We start from the raw sequence: 22,268 nt of genomic DNA, 5'->3' as shown, positions 1-22,268 counted from the left end.
TACATTTCTGGAGTTATAATGCACCTACCCAAGAATTCTGAAAGTATTTGGGATGACCGAACATGTCTGCTGAACAATATGTGGCCTTTATAAGAAAAGCTACAGAGACAAGCTGTGGTGATAAAGACCAGGAAATCTTACCTCTCTGAACCCATCAAGCTGGAGGAGTCTTTATTGTCTCCCCCTAATCTTGTAGAACAGCATTTCGTGTAGGATGACTGGTTCTAACACCATACTCTAGACAAAGATGAGAAGGGGGTCTAGAAGTCAAGTGATAAAAAGAATGTGAAGGACTTGGGAGTTTTCTTCAGAAGACCGAAAGGCTGTGGAAGGAGGGATTAGAGCAGAACTAAGACTACTGAGAAGGAGGGATTTTTTTTAACATCAGTGCAATCCCAAAGTGGAATGAGTTGTCTGGAAACATGCCTACACAGAAGCTGAATGACAACCTGTTAGAAGTGTTAAGGGAGTTCTGCAATGGGTAGAAGATTGATTATATCTTTGGGCTGTCCAACTCTAAAGATTCTATTATTTCACTCTGTATTAGCATTTTTGGAGGAAGAGACAGTAGGTATAAAGGTGACCTTAGTATAATTAAAAATCACTGTGAAGGGCTTCCCTGGTGGCACAGTGTTTAGGAGTCCGCCTGCCAATGCAGGGGACATAGGTTCGAGCCCTGGTCCGGGAGGATCCCACATGCCGCAGAGCAACTAAGCCCATGAGCCACAACCACTGAGCCTGCGCTCTAGAGCCCACGAGCCACAACTACTGAGCCCATGTGCCTAGAGCCGGTGCACCGCAACAAGAGAAGCCACCGCAATGAGAAGCCCGCGCACCGCAACAAAGAGTAGCCCCCGCTCGCCACAACTAGAGGGAGCCTGTGCACAGCAATGAAGACCCAACACAGCCAAAAATAATAAAACTTAAAAAAAACAATCACTGTGAAGAAGAAAAAAATCCACATTGAATTGAAAAACTAAAATTTGGGAGGGATGAGGGTATAGAAATTTGCCTAGTTATTTGCACATATCAGATGTTAAATATTTATTGACTCAATGGAATACTTTTAAAAATAAAGTTCCCCAGGGACTGCTGTGAGGGCCAGGTATATTTAACATCTTTTGTGAAAAAGCTGAAAGAGAGTCTACTGTGAAAAGTACAAGTCTGGGGAGATACTCTGCTGGAAAGAAGCTGGAGGTAAAGAGCCAAGGTGTAGAAGCCAGACTACTGGAAGATCTTTCAAGTCCAAGAGCAGTCACATGGGTAGACAAGGAAATGGCGGTCATGTGGGAAAGTACAAGATCATGAATTTTAGGGGACATAATTCACAAAATCAAGAGGTCTGAACATTCAAACTCAAAGTGAGCATCCACTGTATGGATGTGGGCCAAAATGGCCAAGTAAATCAAATGTTAGGTATCATCAAGAAGGGTTCAGAAACCTTAGAACTAGACAAATAATGTAGAGGATGCTAGCTAAAATGATCAGGGGCCAGGGCAGAAAGAGACACTGCTGTAAACAGAATAAAAGGACAAACTGAAAGGGGCTATTGCCAAAGTCTAGATCCTTGAAAAGCACAGCCACAGGCCTCTCACCACAGACCAAAAGCTAGGGTATAGATGTACTTCTTAGAAATACAAAGAAAAGTTTAGGATGACAAATTACTATAAACACATTAGCCTGAGAAAAGAGGTACTAGCACTGAAAACACACACACACACATACACACACACACACACATTCCTATAAGGTAGGATATGTTCATTACTCCACGGTTTACTGATAAAAAGTTAATTAAAAGAAGGTAGTCTGTAGAAGGCAGCCACACCCTCCCAAAACATGTCCCTAGAAACTGGCTGGCCTCCCTTCTGCCCAGTCGTGAGTTGCTCTCCATCCTTCTGAGATTTAGAATGGCTGTCAGCTGGCTGATTGGTGCTGACACAAAGCCGGATCACATAACTTCAGATATGGTACCTTTTTTTTTGGCCACACCACGTGCACAGCTTCCAGGATCTTAGTTCTCCGACCAGGGATCGAATCCATGCCCTTGGCAGTGAAAGCTCGTAGTCCTAACCACCGGACCTCCAGGGAATTCCCCAGATACGGCTTTTTTTTTTTTTCCTCTTTGAACTACACATGGAAAGTAAAACCAGGTATTTTTTTCTTTCTTTTTTTTTCGGTAGGTGAGTGGAGATAAAGGTGGGACAGGGCAACGTGCAGGGAAAAGAAAATACTGGTGTTGATAGGTCATGGGATTGCAGTCAGTCAGCTGAGTGTAACATGTAAGAGGAAAATTAAAATGTTCAAAGGAATGAGGCACTGAAAGGGTTGAAATGAGATTCTTCTTTGGTTCCCAGGGTTCCATCCCTGGGTTCCCCAAGGTTAAGTTCCAAAGCTATTCCTTTTGGCTCTCTGTGACACACAAGGAACCTCAAAGATTTAGACTCTGGTACCAGCTGTGCACGAAGAGTGGTTAGGAAATAGTTCACATTTGAGGTGTAAAATTAATTAGGTCCAAATCTCTAGACTCAAGGGCAAGACCTGTCTACAAAAGCCCCTTCCTCCAGATGAAATCGCTGCTGGGCTTCAGTCTAGGCTGTCCCCAGACTAGCTCAGAATACAACTGAGTCCTCTCCTCTCTCGTCCTCCCTTTAACAAGGTTGACAAATGCAGGCCTCAGAGGAACGGCTTGGCCTCAGTGGGAGATGCCCAGAGACTGCAGCAGGTGAAAGGTGGCCCCCAAGGCCCAGCCTGTCTCTATGTTGTTCACTTTCTTTGTGAGCTGTTGGGAAGGAGAAAAAAAAGTCAATATTTTCATTCAATTTTCAACTCTAGCAAGCACAACAAGCGGAGAATATCTGCAAAGATCATCCACATGGCCAAACCAAGGCAGAACTGGGAGTAGCCAGTCTCTGGAGGCTTCTCCCAACCCTCTCTGTAGGTTCCCATCCTGCCATTGCCCATTGCCCCTACACCTGCCAATCTGATCCTTGAATCTCTGGGCCCAGGAAGTGGTCTCAAGCCAGGACTTCTAGAGAGGACCTTTTAGACAGACAGGCTTCTGAACTCTCTCCCTAATCCTAAACTAAACATAACAGGAGTTAGCAATAGATTCAGGGGTAGGAAAGAACATACTAAGCTTCTCAATTCATACTTTGTAAGCAAGTGCATCTTCTTAAGCACTAGTTAATGACAAACCAAGGCATTTAATGCATTCCAGGCCAGGTTGTACCTCAATTAGTTCAGTGACCTTGGGCAAAAGTTTAGACTCGATTTCGTCAACTACATAACAAGTGGATTAGATTAGTCAATATATCAAATTGTTTACTTCAGAATCCTAGGGGTTCCTTGACAGTGCTTCAAAGGAGAAAGGGAGGCAAAACGGTGAAGGAGTTCCAGGTCCCCGACCTCTGATTCAACCAAACAGCTTCATTTTTATCAGTTTTACTGGAATTCTCCATAAGCTACTGTTGAATAAAGATGCCACCACCATACCCATACCCATACCCAGGTTTATAAATCAGCAAACTGGTTTTAGTCTTTCCTTCTAGTACTAACTTATGACACAATACCTGTGTTAACCTGATGAAACTTAGTCTATAGTCACTGTGCCAAAAACTGAGAAGAATGGCGTGTGAATCATTATCTTGAGATTTAGTCTGTGACCCCTGAGTCAAACTGGGAGTGCCCCCCATGCCCCCAAAATGTTCTTCCTCTGTCCTTAGGACCGACAGTCTAGGGATATAGATGCCAAAGTGAAGTGATCTCTGGGACAGAGGACTGTTCACCCCTGATACAAATTCTGCTGCCATTTAACTAAAGACTAAAAGGATGCAGAAATGGAAACGGCAGGAAATTGTCCTTAAATGATTTGGTTATTGCTGATGCTTCAGTAGAGGCAGTTGTTAGCTTGGTATGTATTGAGGGCTCAGGATGACCTCTCTTATCCAGAAATCTAGCTCCAACTGGTGTGAAATACCTATACTAACAATTAAACCAATATTAATAACTTCTTATGTGTCAGGCACTGTGCTTTATCTCCATTTTTATAACAGCCCTAAGAAATAGGTACTCTAAGGATCCCTGTGTTTTGAGTGAGGAACCTAAAAGTTAGAGGGGAAGTAAATCATCTGAGGTCACAGAGCTAGTAAGCTTGCAGAATCAGAACTTGAACCCAGATCTGACGGACAACAGAGCCCATGCTTTAAACACTACACTATACTGACTCTACTGGCAAGTAACTCTTTAAATGCCAATATTCTCAGCAGGTATAACAACACATTAAATCCAAATACCTTTATACAAATGAATTTATGAAATCTGTATAACACAAGAAATGGGGCAATATAAACTCATCTGGAAATGAGGAAACAGAAAGGGGAAGTGACACAAGAGAAGGAAGGAGCTTCATAAACAAAGTACAATCTCTACTTCCTTGACCCCGAAAGTTCAAAGTTGCCCTGTGCTACAACTATATTTTTGTCACATTTCCTCTAATAGACTATGCAATTTGAGGACAAAGATTAAATCTCAATCATCTCTGTAACTATAATGTGCAATCATTCAACTATGGTATGGAAGATAAAAAAATATTATATATGGGATGGATGAAACTCATAAGATGTGTTTGGAATAAATAAGTCACTACAGATAAAGTTAGGAAGACAGAGAGGGACCCGAGACTCCAGAGGCACTAAATATATGAGGCACACACAAAATACATACGACATACTACACAAGGCATTCAGTACTCACGAGGTCTTAAATAAGTCATTCACTGGTGATGCTCTTTGGCAGAGGTCCCTCATGTCCTCTGCCAAACAGAACCATCAAACCATCTAATGGGCTAATGAGTGAGCTAATGCTACTAGCCAGTGCACGTGCCTCTGCGCCCCTCCAAACAGAGCAAGTTTGTGTGATGGCCCCGGCACCTTCTGTCCTGTGCCCCCTTGATCAAACTTCAGCTACAGTACCTGTAACCACACTATCATCGGCAGAGAGAGGCAGGACATATTAACCCAGGATTCAGGAAGTACAGCACCTCCAACTTGTATGTACCCTATCCTGTGTGTTCACCTATCCCATTTCTTTCCCCTTGCTTTTCACCCTGACTTTTGTGGGTTTTCTTTGTTTCTTTTTTGCTTTTGGCCACTCCACGCAGCATGTGGGATCTTAGTTCCCTGACCAGGGATCAAACCCATGGCCCCTGCAGTGGAAGTACAGATTCTTAACCACTGGACCGCCATGGAAGTCCCTCACCCTGACTTTTGAAGTTGATTTAATAAACCATGTAACTTGGGCCTCTTAACCTGGGCTGCAAGCCTTTTGGCTCTGTGACCTCTGGGATAGCTTGCCTAGTAATATACAGTTGACTGTTGAACAACATGGGGGTTATAGGTGCCAACCCCCGTGCAGTCAAAAATCCACATATAACTTTATAGCTGGCCCTCCATATCCATGGATTCAACCAACCACAGATAGTGTAGTACTGTAGCATTTACTATTAAAAAGAATCCATGTATAAGTGGACCCAGTTCAAACCTGTTATTCAAGGGTCAATGGTACTTAGAAGCTGCCATTGTATCAAGGCAATTTCCCACATTCATGGTGCCTTGCACAGTGCCTTGTCCATAGCCTGAATAAAATTAGCTCAAAACTCCACCTATGGCCACTCTGATTACTAAACAAGTTTTTTTGTTTTTTTAAAATATTTATTTATTTGGTTGTGCCAGGTCTTAGTTGTGGCAAGCGGGCTCCTGAGTTGCAGCTCCTTAGTTGTGGCATGTGAACTCTTAGCAGGCAGGCTCCTTAGTTGCAGCTCATGGGCTCCTTAGTTGCGGCATGTGAACTCTTAGCTGCAGCATGCATGTGGGATCTAGTTCCCTGACCAGGGATCGAACCTAGGCCCCCTGCACTGGGAACGTGGAGTCTTAACCACTGCGCCACCAGGGAAGTCCCCTAAACAAGCTTTTAACTTTCTTTCTAACTCCCAAATAAAAGGACTGTTATGTGATGCCAGTGTCCTCTCTCTTACCTGTAAGACGGTGTTGCCTGCAAAGCCAAAGCCATCCTTCAGCAAGGCTGTGATGTAACTGAGATCCATGCACAGGAAAGGACTGCCTGAGGTGAAGTTTTCCAGGTTATCACATACTGGAGGTGACAGAAAGAGAAAAGTGGAATTCAAGTTTGCAGCCAACTGAGAGGTGTATGATTTTCTCTAAATACAGACTGAGAATAAGCAAAGCAGAATCCTCCATTCTCCTTCTCCCAGATGCCTGGGAGTCTTGGAGGCTAGAACTGTGCACTGACAGCCTCTGCAAGACCTCAGCTCATCAAGAACCAGCACATTTCTGATGTGACATCTAATCTACTCAAAGGTACATGGGTCCTAGTTTATTTGCTATGACATATATTCTATGATTTATAGTTGGGGCTTAATTCAACTAAGGCCCTTATATATTAAGACAGGGAAATACCAGTTAACCCTACTTCAGGGCCACTGGATAAGAACAATTATTTGCTTTTTTTTTTTTTTTTAATTTATCTATTTTTGGCTGTGTTGGTTCTTCGTTGCTGCGTGCGGGCTTTCCATAGTTGTGGTGAGCGGGGGCTACTCTCCGTTGCAGTGCGTGGGCTTCTCATTGAGGTGGCCTCTCTTGTTGCAGAGCACAGGCTCTAGGTGCCCGGGCTTCAGTAGCTGTGGCACATGGGCTCAGTAGTTGTGGCTCGCGGGCTCTAGAGCGCAGGCTAAGTAGTTGTGGCGCACAGGCTTAGTTGCTCCACGGCATGCGGGATCTTTCTGGACTAGGGCTTGAACCTGTGTGCCCTACATTGGCAGGCGGATTCTTAACCACTGCGCCACCAGGGAAGCCCTATTTGCGTTTTTGATGAACTCTTTCAAGGAAGCCTCTGTGGCTATTTTCCATATATTCTGGTGCTCAGTGTTTCATTACCACTGATAAAACTTTTTCAATTTTTTTTTAAAGAAAGGAAGAAAGAAATGTGGAAAGAAGAAAAGGTTTTCACCGTTTCTCCAAAGTCTCTTGTATTCTTATATTTTTCTTTGCCACTTAATGCTTTTAACTCCTGGTAAAGACAGGAAACCAACCTTCTGAGAGGCTTTCTGCTGGCCAAAGCACATTAGGTCACTTTAAGGTCACTGGGGGTGGCAGCCTCACGGGCTCACCTTCAATGGTTTCCACTGACTCTTACCTTCCCTTGCTTTCCTTTCAAAATCTTCAACTTTTAAAACACCCCCCTTTTCATAATCTGAAATGAAACAGAACAGTAGTTGATGTCAAATAGCCTTCCAGGAAACATAAGGAAATTTATCCTAGGAAATTATCCTATTTATAATAATGAAAAACTAAAAATAAAATTTCCAACATTAAAGAATGGGATAAGCAAACATGACATATCCCTACAATATAATCTATACAGTTTATTTACTTATAATCTATTTTATGTTATGTGTGTGTGTATATATATATATATTTTTTTTTTTGTGTGTGTGTGTGGTACACAGGCCTCTCACTGTTGTGGCCTCTCCCGCTGCGGAGCACAGGCTCCGGACGTGCAGGCTCAGCGGCCATGGCTCACGGGCCCAGCCGCTTCGCGGCATGTGGGATCCTCCCGGACCGGGGCACGAACCCGCGCCCCCTGCATCGGCAGGCGGACTCTCAACCACTGCGCCACCAGGGAAGCCCTGTTATGTATATTTAACTATAGCTAAAAAATAGGCCCATTAAAAAGGGGCCATTAAACATGTCAGAAAATAAGAAATTAATTCGTATCTCAGGCCATGACAGATCACATATATACATTCTCACAGCTAAACAAAATGTGTTACTATTATAAGGAAAAATGTTATAAAGGGGAAAGAGGAAACTTTTGGGAGTGAATATGTTCATTAACTTGAATTTGGTAATGGTTTCATGGGTGTATACATATGTCAAAACTTATCAAATTGTACACTTCAAATACGTGCATTTTATTTTATGTCAATTATACCTCCATAAAAATACTTAAAGAAATAAAAGACTTCATGTGTATTTGTTTAGGCCATCTTCTAGCCCCAAAAGATTCGAAATCATATTCACTCTTCCACTTGGGTGACTTGGGAGAAAAGTACGGTGACCACCTTAACAAGGCACTGCAAATACTCCTTTTGTCCCTTTCCCTTCCCCACCACAGCCCTGCCCAGTCTCCCCCCTGCACTGACACCTGGAGTGAACTTACCAATCATGTCTGTGTCAACAGCTCGGTCATAATAGTAAGAGAAAGCGTAGAAGGAGCTTCTCTGGACCTCATCTGGCTGATGAAGTTTCCCTTGGACCACCCTCAGCACTTCAGCATAGCAGGGCTCAAAGCCCGCCTCCCCTGATAGGGCAAAAGGTGCACAGGGGCAAGGTGAGAAAGTGAGAGGCCAGCTGCTGAAGCCAGTGGAACAGCAGGAGGATCAAGGCGAGCTGAGGCTCAGGACAAAGGGCTTACAGACAAAGATGAACAAACTTTTGCAGCCTCATCCCTCTGGAGAACCAGTACTTACTTCTCCACGGCAGGTCCCCTCCCTAACCTGTGTTCACCAAAAAAGCCACAGCCGACCTCGAGCTGCCCCTTAGCATTATGTTTCATGGCATTTATGAGAAGTATGCAGAGGCTCACCTGCTTCCTTCATGGGAAAAATCAAGTTTTTTCCTCGAGTTTAAGATCTATGCCTTTTATAATACCTAAGATCAATTATTCTTCTTATCGTCTCAATTCTATAACTGAAATAGCTAAACATTAATTGGATCTGAAACAGTTTCACCCTGCTGAGGGCAGAGACCCTCAATACATTAGACCCAGGGTAAGAAGAGGTTTCTAATGGATCCACAACACCTGGGCAGGGAAAGAGCTGAACACGGAGTGACAGCTGCCTTGTTCACTGTCACTTCACACTACTCCTTGAAGGCACATCAGCATCTATTTGGAACTAGTTCCTGCAAAAGACAAGCTTCTCCTAGCTCTGGAAAAAGTTTCCCATGGAACTTTTGCAGACTTCTACTGTAAAAGTAATTTCAACCAGTGAAAAAATATCACCTGCCTTCTTGGTTGCCACCATACTGGTATTTCACACCCCCAAAGATCCACTCTGCTTCCAACCATCTTGGTAGACAGGCACTTCGGAAAGTGTGTCCATCAATTCCTGAAAGAAACCAGACCACAAAGAGGCAAGGGTGTGAGAGAGAAAGAGAGAGGAAGGAAAGCAAGAAGTCAGTAAGGTTGAAAGGAATTATCAAGGTGGCTGGGCCTTAAAATCATATGAAATTAGTTCCACGACTGCATACTACGATGGGAATTCTTAACTCAGGGTTCATAGATGGGCTTTGTGGGGTTGGTGAACCCCCTGAAACTACAGGCAAACTTTCATGCTTATGTTCATTTGGCAGAGGGGTTGATGGCTTTCATCACATCTCAAATCTAAAACCTACAATGGAATAAGTTCCCTCCTTTCTAAAAAAAGGGAAAAAATACGGTTCTACTTTTCTCATTGATTGTTGTGAGGCTTAAATAAAATACACTTGCAAATGTAAACTCTGAAATGCTATATACTCATCACAATAATAGCTTACTGTGAACCACACACCATAAAAATTAAAATAAATGCAAAACCTCTTTTAAGGTGAGGAAACGGGCACAAAAAGTTTAGCTACCTGGCCCGAAATTACAAGACTGGGACTGACCCTAGTTCTGCCTGACCCCAAAAGCTGAGCTCTTTACCTCTCTACTGCCTATGAAGAAAGGAATGGAGTTGTTCAGTTATTCCACCTTGTAAGTGGACTGCTGCTACCTGCACCTCCCACGTAAAACTAAGGGCTTGAGCTCCTGCCAAGTTTAACCCTTGAGTCTTGAATTTCTGCAGACACTTCAGCCCCCTGGCCACAGACCGTTCCCCCCCTATACCAAGAGACTTCATGCTGGAAATGGCTAATAATAGATACCAAAACATCTGACCTCATAAAGTAGAAAAGGAATTTGCCATTATGATGTCTATTATACAACACAGGTCTCTTACTTCAGCATAACCCTTTCTGCCATAGAATCACTGCCAAGGTAGGGAAAAGGCAAGCTGAGTACTGGTGTCACTCTCACCATACCCCAACCAGCACACCCAGACGAACCTTCTGTCTCCAGGGCTCCCAGAGCTGTTAGTCTTGCAGCTTTCAATCCAAATCCCAAGTAACTGTAAAATACAGGATTGACTAATTTCATGTGACCCTGAATTCTCTAGCCTAAAGCTCCCTCTTCCAAAAGTAACATGGTTTCTCTGTCTCACTCTGGAGGAAAGAAAACCTTGTTCTCTGTGCTCTATTCATCTCGTGTGGACAACAAGCAGTAATTCTTGCACAGTTCAGATCACGGCCTTGCAGGAAGAACTTCCCACAGCTATGCTTTAAAGGCCAGAGGCAGTGACACTTCCTAGGGTCCCACCCTGGGAACCATCCCCAGAAGAGATCTCATTATCTTAGCTCCCAGCCCAACTGTGATCAAATTCTAGGCTGGATTTTGAACATCTGAAGGTCAGCTTAAAAGCAGCTGACACAGAGCTTTGGCTCAACCTTCTCTGAGTGTCCTCTCTCTGGAGAAAACTTGATTCATATTACTTTCACTCTTATATTACTTATCTTTTACTCTTTTACATTATTTTTTAAAATCTTACATTACTTTTTACTTTATTACTATTATATGTTTTTGAGGACAAGAATGGAGAAAACTCTTGGGTCTCTTGGGCTTTGGTAAGTAGCTTAGGTTTCAGTTAACAGGCCTTCAGGGACTGGCAAAGACTTTGTAAGGCTGGTCAGATGCAATAATAGATGTGAAAATGTTTTGAAAAGTTAGGAGAATCATACAATGTGAAATATTATTATTCCTCCACGTCCCCCTCTTCACCTATGTGTATAGAGCTTATAAGTGCTGTTAAACATCTCAAAGGAAGTGAGGTAGCCTCTAGGGGTTTGTTCCAGCGTTTTCTGCAAAACAGAAAAAGCAAAAAGACTATTCACGATCCCCAATTACCTGAAGATGTTATCACCACCACCCCTATCCCTCCCCCCAAAAAAATAAGAGATGAAGGAGAAGATTAAACAACTAATCTCACAAGGCTTGAGGAATCAAAGGGACTGAACAGTGAGGGGAAGTTCGGTCAGTCATTAATTGACTTGACTCAGCCTGTTCGCGGGGGAGCTGCTGTCTGAAATGGGGCACCACTTCCTTAGCACCATGATATGCCTGCCAAGTGGGCTGGTAACCATACGTTCATACGTATCTGACTCACCTCAAACTGCGGCAGGAACGTGATTTGGGTGGAGGCACCCCCCAGGTCCAGAGTCCCCACAGTCTCCTGGCTGTGGCCATGCAGCTGACCTGTGAATGAGAGCCAGCTCTGAACATTTCTGTTTCCTGGACAGCCCAACACTCCTCTGTCTGCAATTTCTCTCCTGCTCTTGTCATATACTGGAGGAATTCTGTAAATACTCCACTGCTTCCCAGCCCCAAAGGCTGCCCACAAATGCTAACCTAGAAGGACTCTTGCTGCAGCTGAGGCCTTGAAGGCAGGTAACAGACACTAACTTTCTGTCTTTCCTCCCCACCCTCCTTCTTATTAAACAAAAGAAAGAACCTGGAGTGAACGCAGAAAAAAGTGAACAAAGAAAAAAAAGGTATTTTTGCTCCCTGACCATGTGTGAAACCCAGTTAAGGTCTTCGATAAACTTGAGAATATATTACCTGTCAGAAAATTCACAGTAACCCAAGCTAATATGCCTAAAAAAGGAGAGAAAGACAAAGATTATATCCAGAGCATTTTTTACCCCCGTTCCCTAGCCCCATCTTTGCTCTTTTTCTCTCTAAATTTCATGTCTAAAGCATACATTTCCCTCTCCCCATCTTTCCATTTCCTGCTATCCCCTTCCTCCTTGCTTATTTGTTCTCCTTATTATTCTCCTTACTTAGTTCCTTTTTTCTTCAGCACCCCCATCCCTGTTCCCAGTTCCTTTAATCAGATCTTTTATTAACCCTGGCCCTCTCCCCCTAGAACATACATCAATACCTCTCTCACCTTCATAGGATCCATCCATGATGCTAACACTGTCATCTGGTACCAGGAAAGGTGACTTCCTGAAGATCTCTTTTACCTAGAAAAAAAAGAAAGAAATCTGGATTCCCTAAGGCAATAGATTTCCGCATTTTGACTGTATCCTATAATGCTTAGAAAACTACACTCTTCATTTTCCCTAGATAAAATTTTAGCAGAACTCACTCCTTTTCCCCAAGAAATTAGAGAAGGAACTAGGCAAGAAATTATTGGTTTCTTGTAAAAAACAAAAACTACCTCAAAGAGCAGAGCCTGGGCTTTCTTTTCTGGCAGTAAGCGCAGTCCCGCTGTTGCCCTCAGGACCACTGGCGTTCTCTTCCAGTGACTTCGAGGGATTGAGTCTTTGGCCACCTCTAAGAGTTCTTGAACAGTCTCAGCACCCTTCAAAAGAGATGATTCACGTATCCAGTGAACAGTTCATTTAGTGGAGCTTGTCTATTCCCTCAGCGTGCTCTGGGAGAGTACCAGGAATGAGGTGGCAGAGGGCTCCAACCCTTCTCTGCTCCATAGAGCAGAAACCTAAAGAAGCGGGCTTCCTTGAAGAAGGAGAAGCCATTTCATTTTGATTAAGTTATAATAAAAATGATTCTTGGGCTTCCCTGGTGGCGCAGTGGTTGAGAGTCCGCCTGCCAATGCAGGGGACACGGGTTCGTGCCCCGGTCCGGGAAGATCCCACATGCCGTGGAGCGGCTGGGCCCGTGAGCCATGGCCGCTGAGCCTGCACGTCAGAGCCTGTGCTCCGCAACAGGAGAGGCCACAATGGTGACAGGCCAGCGTACCGCAAAAAAAAAAAAAAAAAAAAAGCAAAGCAAAGAAAAATGGTATCTAATATTAAAGAATTTCATATTCATTCATATTTTTAAAAATTAGCTTCAGGCCAGAAAGTTGGTATGGTGAAGGAAACAAGGCTTGGAGTTAGAAGACTTGCTCGCTAGCCCTGGGGCCTAACATAGGTCACTTGGCGTTCCTGGGGCTTGGTCTCCTCAGCTGTGAGATGGAGATACCATCATACAAAACTGTTGTATGCGTTAGATGTGGCAGACTGTGTGGAGCTGCCACAAAAATGCCAGCTGCAGCTGTTATTATGCTACCCCTTTTATGACTTCTACAAGGACAGAACATATCAGGTTCAGTTTTGCATTACCAGCACCTACCTGCATGGCACACAGCAGATGTTCAAATTATGATATGTTAAAAACCATTATTTTAAAGCCATTGTTTCTCTGAGTAAACATCTGTTCTGACAACACGCTGCCTCTTAATCATTATAATTATTAGCAACCACAACACAATTTTACTCTCCAAATGTCAAATCAGTTTCTAATAATGTGGTTGCTTTCAACAGCTCCTAATTTTCTAGCACATTTGCCATTTCATAACAGCAAGCTAAGAAAATAAACATCCTCTCGGTTGTTCAAGTTCAAGCCATTTTTAACATCAGGTGTTCCTTTAGTTAATGATTACACTTGTGACACTGAACAACACCTTTATATATGCTACCAAAGTTCAACATTCTGCCTTATTCTAGTTTATATCATCGTGGCCTCTGACAGGGGGTGCTGTATGTTGTGAGAGCTCAAATGTGAAATACAGTTATGACAGAACTCTACATTCATCTTCTATTACTGAAAATTTTTGTTGTCGTGGGTTTTGCCCAATTTCTAGAATATAAGCATGGTTCTGTGCTGTATAAGGGCACTCTGAAGTGGAGTTCACTGGATCTATAGTCCCTTAATTGCCGTGTGTATACCTCCTACCTTATAGAACTTCACAAGCATTTTCTGCATCTACATTAATTGATGCAGTTGATGGCTTCAAATCAAAATCTTAAACAGTAAATACAAAGAGCGCGGCTTCTTTTTCTTTTTTTTTTTAACATCTTTATTGGAGTATAATTGCTTTACAGTGGTGTGTTAGCTTCTGCTTCATAACAAAGTGAATCAGCTATACGTATACATATATCCCCATATCTCCTCCTTCTTGTGTCTCCCTCCCACCCTCCCTATCCCCTGCCTCTAGGTGGTCACAAAGCACCAAGCTGATCTCCCTGTGCTATGTGGCTGCTTCCCACTAGCCTTCTATTTGACATTTGGTAGTTCTTGAAAGACAGTGTTATCCCTGCATGGCCACAATCTATTTTCACACCTCCTTCTACCTAAGCCCTGGTGAGCCTGGGGTGTACAATTACTGTTATCCAGGAGATTAGCTAGGACAGAAAACTGATCTCACACATGACCTCAATATCAGTAGTGGACAGCATGAGATATTTAACAGCAGTGGTGTGGTCAAGTTATCAAGGCATTTGAGAATCGAAACATCTAATTGTAAAAAACTCACCTGCTTAGGTTGATCTACAAAAGCAGAAAGTCCTGGATTCACAGAATCAAAAATTTCCCCTTCCAGAATCGGAAGCTGTCCTATGTTGTCCATGGAGCAAAACAGAAGAGAGATGGCTGATTATCAAAAGTTAGGCTGGCTCTGGACTTCCCTGGTGGCGCAGTGGTTAAGAACCCACCTGCCAATGCAGGGGACACGGATTTGAGCCCTGGTCCAGGAAGATCCCACATGCCATGGAGCAACTAAGCCCGTGCGCCACATCTACTGAGCCTGCGCTCTACAGCCCGTGAGTCACAACTACTGAGCCCGTGCACCACAACTACTGAAGCCCGTGCACCTACAGCCTGTGCTCTGCAACAAAAGAAGCCACCGCGATGAGAAGCCCACGCACCGCAACGAAGAGTAGCCCCAGCTCGCTGCAACTAGAGAAAGCCCACGCACAGCAACAAAGACCCAAGGCAACCAAAAATAAATTTAAAAAAAAAAAAAAAAAGTTAGGTTGTTTCTGATTCTGGGCTCTGTATCATATTAACCTGCTACTTCTCCCAGATATTCCAAGTCATCCCACCTGTGAGGAATGGCTTGCAGTAGTATTGGGTAGGGGGATAGAGGATGAAAAGTAATCACTGAGGGTCCCTCTGCCATTTCTCTGGTGGACACCTAGCTTCTACTCCTTTCCCTAGACTCTGTGTGTAACTTGAGGATAGAACACTGAATATTTAGAAAATGTTAATCTTCAGGGTCCCCCCATCCCCTTTTCCAAGGATGGTAGTGATCTTTCTCTCAAGACCACTCTCAATATTCTGGACTCTGGAGTAATAGTCACCTTTAGAGAAAAGGAAAGACACATTACAGCTATACTTCTTGGACACATGGGTTTCAGACTACAGGCAGTCCAGATCTCTCTTAATTTCACACGAATTAAACCATATGTGTTCAGTTATAGTCCAAAGTGTTCTCTGAAGAAAGACATTCAGTCGCTGTAAGATTCTGTAACTGACATCACACACTCTCAGCACACTTATTTCTGGGAGGAGTTGCTAAAGTATGGATTTGTCAACTCTGGTGAGGGTACCAGTTGCACGTACCTGGTAATTTCTGCATAAAGGTGTAAACATGAATTCGAGTTCCAGTGCTCCCTGCATCAAACATAATTCCATACAAGGTGCTGGCACTGACATTGATGGGGCACATGGAAGACAGGAAGACACCCTCAAACCAAGTCTGTTGGTCTCTGTGGAAGACAGTGCTGCAAACACAGGACACTACCAGCATGAAAAAGGCTGCCCCCTGGGAAATGGCCATTCTCTTCCAAGATGTAGTGAGTCTTTTGTTACAGACGCAGTGCTGCTAACACACCTGCAGTGGCTTATAGGACAAAGACACGCAAGGTTAGACCAACTGGCCTCTTTGTTTACACTTGTAAAAGAAGAAACATCCGTTATAGAAATCCCACCCCTTTCCCTAAGCTGCTCCTTCTCTATTCCTAATAACCAGCACAACAAGCTAGACCAGGGTGACATAGGCTCTTAGCACCTTTTCTGAAGGGTATCTGGTTGCAAAGGGACATTGGGATTTGACATATATTTTCCCATGCTCTGCTTTTAATTGTAGGGTGGATCTCACATACTCAAAGGCTCTCTCTGCCACCCTGCTCCTAATGTTGAATCTAATTTTTTTCTTTCCATTTTGACAATTTTGTATTTAGACCATATACTAACACTTCCTCTCTCTTTCCCTCTCTTTCTTCTTCTTCTTCTTTTTTTTTTTTTGCCGTACTGCGTGGCTTGCGGGATCCTAGTTCCCTGACCAGGGATCAAACTGGTGCCCCCTGCAGTGGAAGTGTGGAGTCCTAACCACTGGACCGCCAGGGAAGTCCCTCTTTCTTCTTTTTGACTGATAAACAGAAGCTTCAATTTCTGAATTAAAAAGTTATAAAAAAGTTACAAAGTCCCTGGTATTGGGGTGTTCACAGCCTTTAAAAATCAGGCCACCTGTGACAACAATATGGCCAGTGGCTTGCACATTCAACCACATTTTAAGGAAATAAATCAACTTAATTCAAAAACACTTAACTAGACCATTATGGTTTTAAAAACATCCTTCACAGGTTAGGCCATGTTATCTCCATAAGAACTTAGAGCAGGTGGTCAAATTAAGACAGAAAGGCTCAATGACTTGATGAAAGTCATAAAGCAGGTCAGTGGTGAGTTATGGCAAGTTACTGCCTGTATTTCTTAACATGTCCTTAGCAAGACAAAAAACTTATAAGTGTTCAGCACTGTTTGTTCTGGATTTGTATATCATGGTAGGCTGGGTACAAATGATGCAGAAAACCTAGAATGAGATACATGGAAAAATGTCTCCTGCATAGGCTGTATTTTCTCCTGGTATTAATGAAGAATGCCGTATCTATTCTCTAAGATTTAAGGCTTCCTTAATTGCCCTTTATGTACTTTGCTCAAAACAGTTTTGGGTCTTCTGATCCAGCTTTCACCTCTGAACTTCTCCTTGTGTGAGTCATAGCTACTAGTTAAACAAGATCTAACTCCAAAGTCCCCATTCCCAGTCCGCAAATCTCTAACAGAATACTTGGTATATTTGGAGTACAGATTGAGGATCCTTAATAATTCTCAGGTTTGTTGATCTCCCAGGGTTCATTTTATCAAAATGCCTCCCTTCCCAGGTGACATATCATATAAAATAAAGCTAATTAAAGTTAATTGCATTTGGAATGTAAAACTATTTAAAATAACTAGAGTTGTTCTGAAGTACCTCAAAGGCAGAGTTAGAATTATCAGTTTGAGCACTCTTCAAGGCTGAACTTCTGTCGTTAAGAATGAGAGCTACTGGCTAAGGAAAGGAAAACTTAGAATCTCAAACAAAGGAAGCTGATCTCAGGAAATCAACCACTGCAACGGGGCAGCTGCTTGGCCAGATTCGTACTCACATCTTAAATCACTCCCTTTGGTGGATTCTTCTTTTACAGCAACTAGGCTGGTCATGTGGATCAATCTAAAGAACTGAAAAAAACAACCTTTCAGATTCTGAGTATTAACAGATCACTGCCTTGTCCAAAGCTCAAACCACATTTGGACATTCCACATTCCACATTCTCATTCTCAGGAAGTGTATTTAGGGCCTCTCCAGTCACCAGCCTGCTTCCATCACTATGACTGATGCCACAGCAACTTCTTCAGGGCTCACTCATATTTTCTCTATTATTGTGGTTTCTGAAAAGAAACTGCTCCAGCTACTGTTTCCATTAAGCAAACATTTGTTTTCTTCCAAAAGAAATTTCAAGGAGAAAAAAAAATGCATAATAGGTATCTGTTTTCATGAAGTGAAAACTGTAGTCCTACCAGGTGTTCAGTGTAAACTAAACAGTAGATTTTAGAAAAAGCAAAGGATGAACACATAAAACGCACCTTCTGCTCTCAACCCTTACCTTCTAACACCACTTCCAATCTCATTTTTAAGATTAGCTACTTTAAGGATGGTATTAGAAAGGCTTACAACTTAGAGCACATATAATGGTGCACTATTTTACATGACACAGCCTACAAGGCTTGCTCAAATGTCCCCTTCTCAGAGAGTCCTTCCTTGTCTACTATATTTAACATCGCAACCCACCTGGTCACATGTACGTCTTCTACCTTCCTTCCCTGTTTATTTTTCTCCACAGCACTTCTCACCTTCTAATACACTACATAATTTAATACTGGCACATAGTACGTGTTGAATATATATCCTGAAGGGATGAACAGTGATCCAGTGACTCATCCATTTAATAAGAATCTAATAGCTGACTTCTTTCCAAAAGGAGATTAACTACCCATCCATGGGAAGATCATGATTCCAAACTTCAAAGGATGGATTGTTTCTCCCAATGTGTTAATTATTTACAAAGTTTTATACGCTACTCAAAATAATGTACATAGACTGGAGAGTATATATCAGTATATTTAAATCGACTCCTTTCAGAACTGGTCTTCTCAATCTCTCTGGCTATCTCCTTATTCACCCCCAACAAAGCCCTCTCTTCAATTCTTTTGAGACTTTGGTGCCAGCTAGGGTTTGTCACTATGCCCATCTCCTTCTAAGGTCTTTTCAGTGCATCTTTGTCTCTGTAGTAAACACCAGTCCTTCCTCCTCAGCCTCCCCAGAGCATCACACTCTGGATTCCCTTCTTCCATGTCACCCAGAGCTTGAGTCCACAATCCCACAGGATGCGGGCCCACCTGTGTGCTCACCTGTTCGTGCCTGCCCGATCTCTGTGAATCCTTGCTTTCACTGTTGGTTGCCTTTTGCTCTTTGCTCCTATTTCAGCCTTTCTGAATCAAGCTAGCTTCGTGAACCACATTCACCTTTGTGCTAGTTTGCAACTAACACATGGCATTCTGCTAACTCACTCCCTTCTGTATCCTTCATTCCTCCCTTATCTACCTTTTTTCTGAGTATATATACATGATTGTCTGGTTCATCTACTTTTATAATAGTTAAGTGCCAACTGGCAGAATTACTGCCTATAGGGCTGAAGTTGCTGAGGAACTGAATTCTGTGTGGTTTCTACACAGGAGATTATAATTAATGTTTTTACAACATTATTTAATAATGCTATGTTTACAATTAAAAATATGTAACCATGTAAGAATATTATTGATTCATGTTTTTACAACATTAGCCCAATAGTAGAGAAGTGAACAGTCCTCCTCAATAGCTTCCATCCTTGAGATGAACTTAGAAGGCTGGCATTGAACTGTCTAATAAATAAGCATCACTGAGTTTCTAATATATACCAGACACTGTGCTAGCTTCTAGATACAAAAGAGAATTCAAATATAGGCCCAGCTCTTGAGATCTCAGCTTACTAGAAGGAACAGACAAACCAACAGCTATAATGTACTGTGGCAAGTTCTCTGACAGAACTATGCACAGGGTGTGACAGCAATGGACATAAGGGACAAGTAACTCATCTTAGAAGGAGAAGGATGGAGGTGGAAGGGAGTGGGAGGCTTTTTAAGGGACAAGAGGCATAACCTGAGTCCTGAATCAGAGACAGGAATTACCCGGGGGAAGTGACACAGGAGAACCTTGAGAACTTCATATATTAAGAGTTCAGTATGGCTGGAATGTAGAGGTGTACCAGAATAAAGAGGACAGGTGTGAGAAACCACTGTTCTGGAGGCATCAAATCAGATTTCCAAATGAGTGGGCTTGTTTCCCTTATACAGTTCCATGTCAGGTGACACCTGACAGTTACTTATGGCTTTCTATTCCCTCCTTAAGCAAATATCTATATTGACTGACCTGAATAAAATGACAGTATTTCCCAACAGTGTAAAATAATGGAATGAGAGAGGTGACTAGAAAGGTCTACCAAACGTCTGAAAACACTGAAATGTAGAAGCTCCCACAGCCAATTCTTCTGAGTTCCACAGCATAGCTGGCTTCAACAAAGTTACAAATTAAACATAAAGCAAGTTTAAAATGTAACTAGAATGAAATTTTTAAACAATAAGCTGAACCATGGGAATGGATTAGCCAAAACACCCAGAGCATAAGTTAGCCAAGCAAAGTAAAACCAAGGTGGGTCTAAGAAGGTAAGTCTGAGACAGATTTCAGCACGGTAAGCAATGCCTCATTTGAGGATGCAACTTAGGACTTCATACCCGATACCAAGGGCCAGAGCCCTGGAACACTTTGCTATTTGAAGGATGTATAGGTGAAGGTACATAATATCTTTTGTATTTCTAAAGCCAAGTACTGAGCGGGGAACATGTCAGACATCAGGAAATACGTCCTAAATGGACTTGGTACAGTTGGGCTAATGGTATCTGCAGACAGGAGCGCTGGGGCAGGCAGCACCCTCTTTCCCAGTGTCTTACTATGGCTATGTATCACATCCACAATTCCCGTTTCCCCTCCAAAGCAGCCTATAGGAGTGCTGCTCAAGGAAGTATATTTATTCACATATTCATTCGTTCATTTAGCCATTCCAGAAATTATCAGTTGCCTAGTGCTACTTATAAGTATAGCAGGCAAAGATGAATCATCTTAGACCTGCCCTTTAAGAGACTACTGTAGGGCTTCCCTGGTGGTGCAGTGGTTAAGAATCCACCTGCCAATGCAGGGGACCTGCTGCGGAGCAACTAAGCCCATGTGCCACAACTACTGAGCCTGCGCTCTAGAGCCCGTGAGCCACAATGACTGAAGCCCGTGCGCCTAGAGCCCGTGCTCCGCAACAAGAGAAGCCACCGCAATGAGAAGCCTGCATACTGCAGCGAAGAGTAGCCCCCGCTCGTCGCAACTAAAGAAAGCCTGCGTGCAGCAACGAAGACCCAATGCAGCCAAAAATAAATTAATTAATTTTTTTTAAAAAGAGAGACTACAGTAAACAGGAAAAAAATACATGTCCATTTAATTACCTTTGTAAAGTTAAAATGTGACAAGTACCACAGTTCCATGCTCTGAGATTTCAAAGCAGGGAGAGATTACTTCCAGCTGGGATGATCAGAGAAGGCCTTGTGAAAGCGGTGGCATTTGAGGAGGATACTGAAGAGGGGAACTAGGGACAGGAGAGGAGCGCTTTTCAGGAAAAAGAAATAGTATGAATCAAGACACGGATACAGAAAGGGGATGGGGGAACCCCAAGGGATAGTAAACAGAGCAGTTTGACTAATTGTAGTAGAAAATAAAATTGTAAAGGCAAACTGAGGTCAGATAGTACAACACACCAAATACTCAGCTAAAGAATTTAGACTTTACTTTGCAGGCGATGGGAAGCCATTGAAAATTTTGAGCAAGGGAGTGTCACAAATATGAACCTGGCAGTTACATGTAAGAAGGATTAGGGTGGGGAGCCTTGGTAGGTTCCACTCACTTGTCTAATTCTACAAGTGTTTACTGGTGCCTACGAAGTACTAGGTGCCAGAGAATTAAAGGTGAATAAACAGACTTTTTAATTCAAGATGCTCAGAGTGTGGCAGAGGTGACAGATACATATACAAATAACCACATCTTTTAAAGTTAATAACAAAAATGCGAAAGGAGCCCAAAGCACAGATGACTAACTCTACCTAGAGGATAAGGAAAGGCATTGAGATGACATTTAAACTGATTATGAAAAATGAGCAGAAGTACCTACATAAATAATAGAGACATGTGGACAAAGAGCAGAGGGACTATGAAAAGATGAAAACAGATAGCAGGGAAACTATGGATAGTCTGACTTCATTTTTAAATTTCCTCTAGAATTTTCTGTCATATGGATTTGAGAAACAAAATGAAAACAAAAAAATAGAAGATCAGAGGGGAAGAGGTATAAGAAGGTTAGCATTTAATGCAGAGGAAAGACTGTGGCCAAAGGAAAACAATCTGAGGTGATAATAATAATAGCAGCTATTATTTATTGAGATCTTAGTATCTGCCAAGCACTATGTGAAGTATTTCACATGGATTATCTCATTTAATCTCACAATACCACCCTGTGAGGTAGTTCTATTATTAACATCCCCATTCTAGAAATAAGACAACTGAGGCTTAAGTAATTGAAGACCACACAGTAGATAAGTGAAAAGAGCCAGAAATCAAACCCAGATGGACTAATTCCAGAGCCCACAGTTTTAACTGCTAGGTCACAGGAAAGGTCAGCCAGTGTGGGACTAGGGAAAGGTAGCTATGGGGGTGGGGAAGACAGTACAGAGCAGAGAAAGATGGTCAAAGACTGGCATCAGATGTGAAAGTCTTAACAGTAGCTTGATCTCTTTCCTGTGCATGACCAGGAGCTTTTGAT

The 22,268-nt window shown here is 42.7% G+C and overlaps 1 protein-coding gene across 1 annotated transcript in view; it reads right to left on the bottom strand.

Annotated features, from left to right (window-relative positions):
* Window positions 1-194: 194 nt before the first annotated feature.
* ENTPD5 (ectonucleoside triphosphate diphosphohydrolase 5 (inactive)) overlaps window positions 195-22,268 on the bottom strand; it is a 34,980-nt gene continuing 12,906 nt past the window's right edge. The window contains 15 exon segments of the mRNA XM_082648516.1: window positions 195-2,782; window positions 6,035-6,150; window positions 7,213-7,269; window positions 8,239-8,379; window positions 9,082-9,085; window positions 9,087-9,187; window positions 10,164-10,225; window positions 10,933-11,012; window positions 11,318-11,406; window positions 11,770-11,805; window positions 12,101-12,176; window positions 12,374-12,517; window positions 14,474-14,553; window positions 15,562-15,832; window positions 17,424-17,496. Of these exon segments, the coding sequence (XP_082504642.1) occupies window positions 2,696-2,782; window positions 6,035-6,150; window positions 7,213-7,269; window positions 8,239-8,379; window positions 9,082-9,085; window positions 9,087-9,187; window positions 10,164-10,225; window positions 10,933-11,012; window positions 11,318-11,406; window positions 11,770-11,805; window positions 12,101-12,176; window positions 12,374-12,517; window positions 14,474-14,553; window positions 15,562-15,778 (1,290 nt within the window). The 5' untranslated portion in view covers window positions 15,779-15,832; window positions 17,424-17,496 and the 3' untranslated portion in view covers window positions 195-2,695.

This window comes from Grampus griseus (genome assembly GCF_964374135.1).
Source record: "Grampus griseus genome assembly, chromosome: 2".
Lineage (NCBI taxonomy): Eukaryota > Metazoa > Chordata > Mammalia > Artiodactyla > Delphinidae > Grampus > Grampus griseus.
This window is presented reverse-complemented; position numbering and strand designations above follow the sequence as displayed.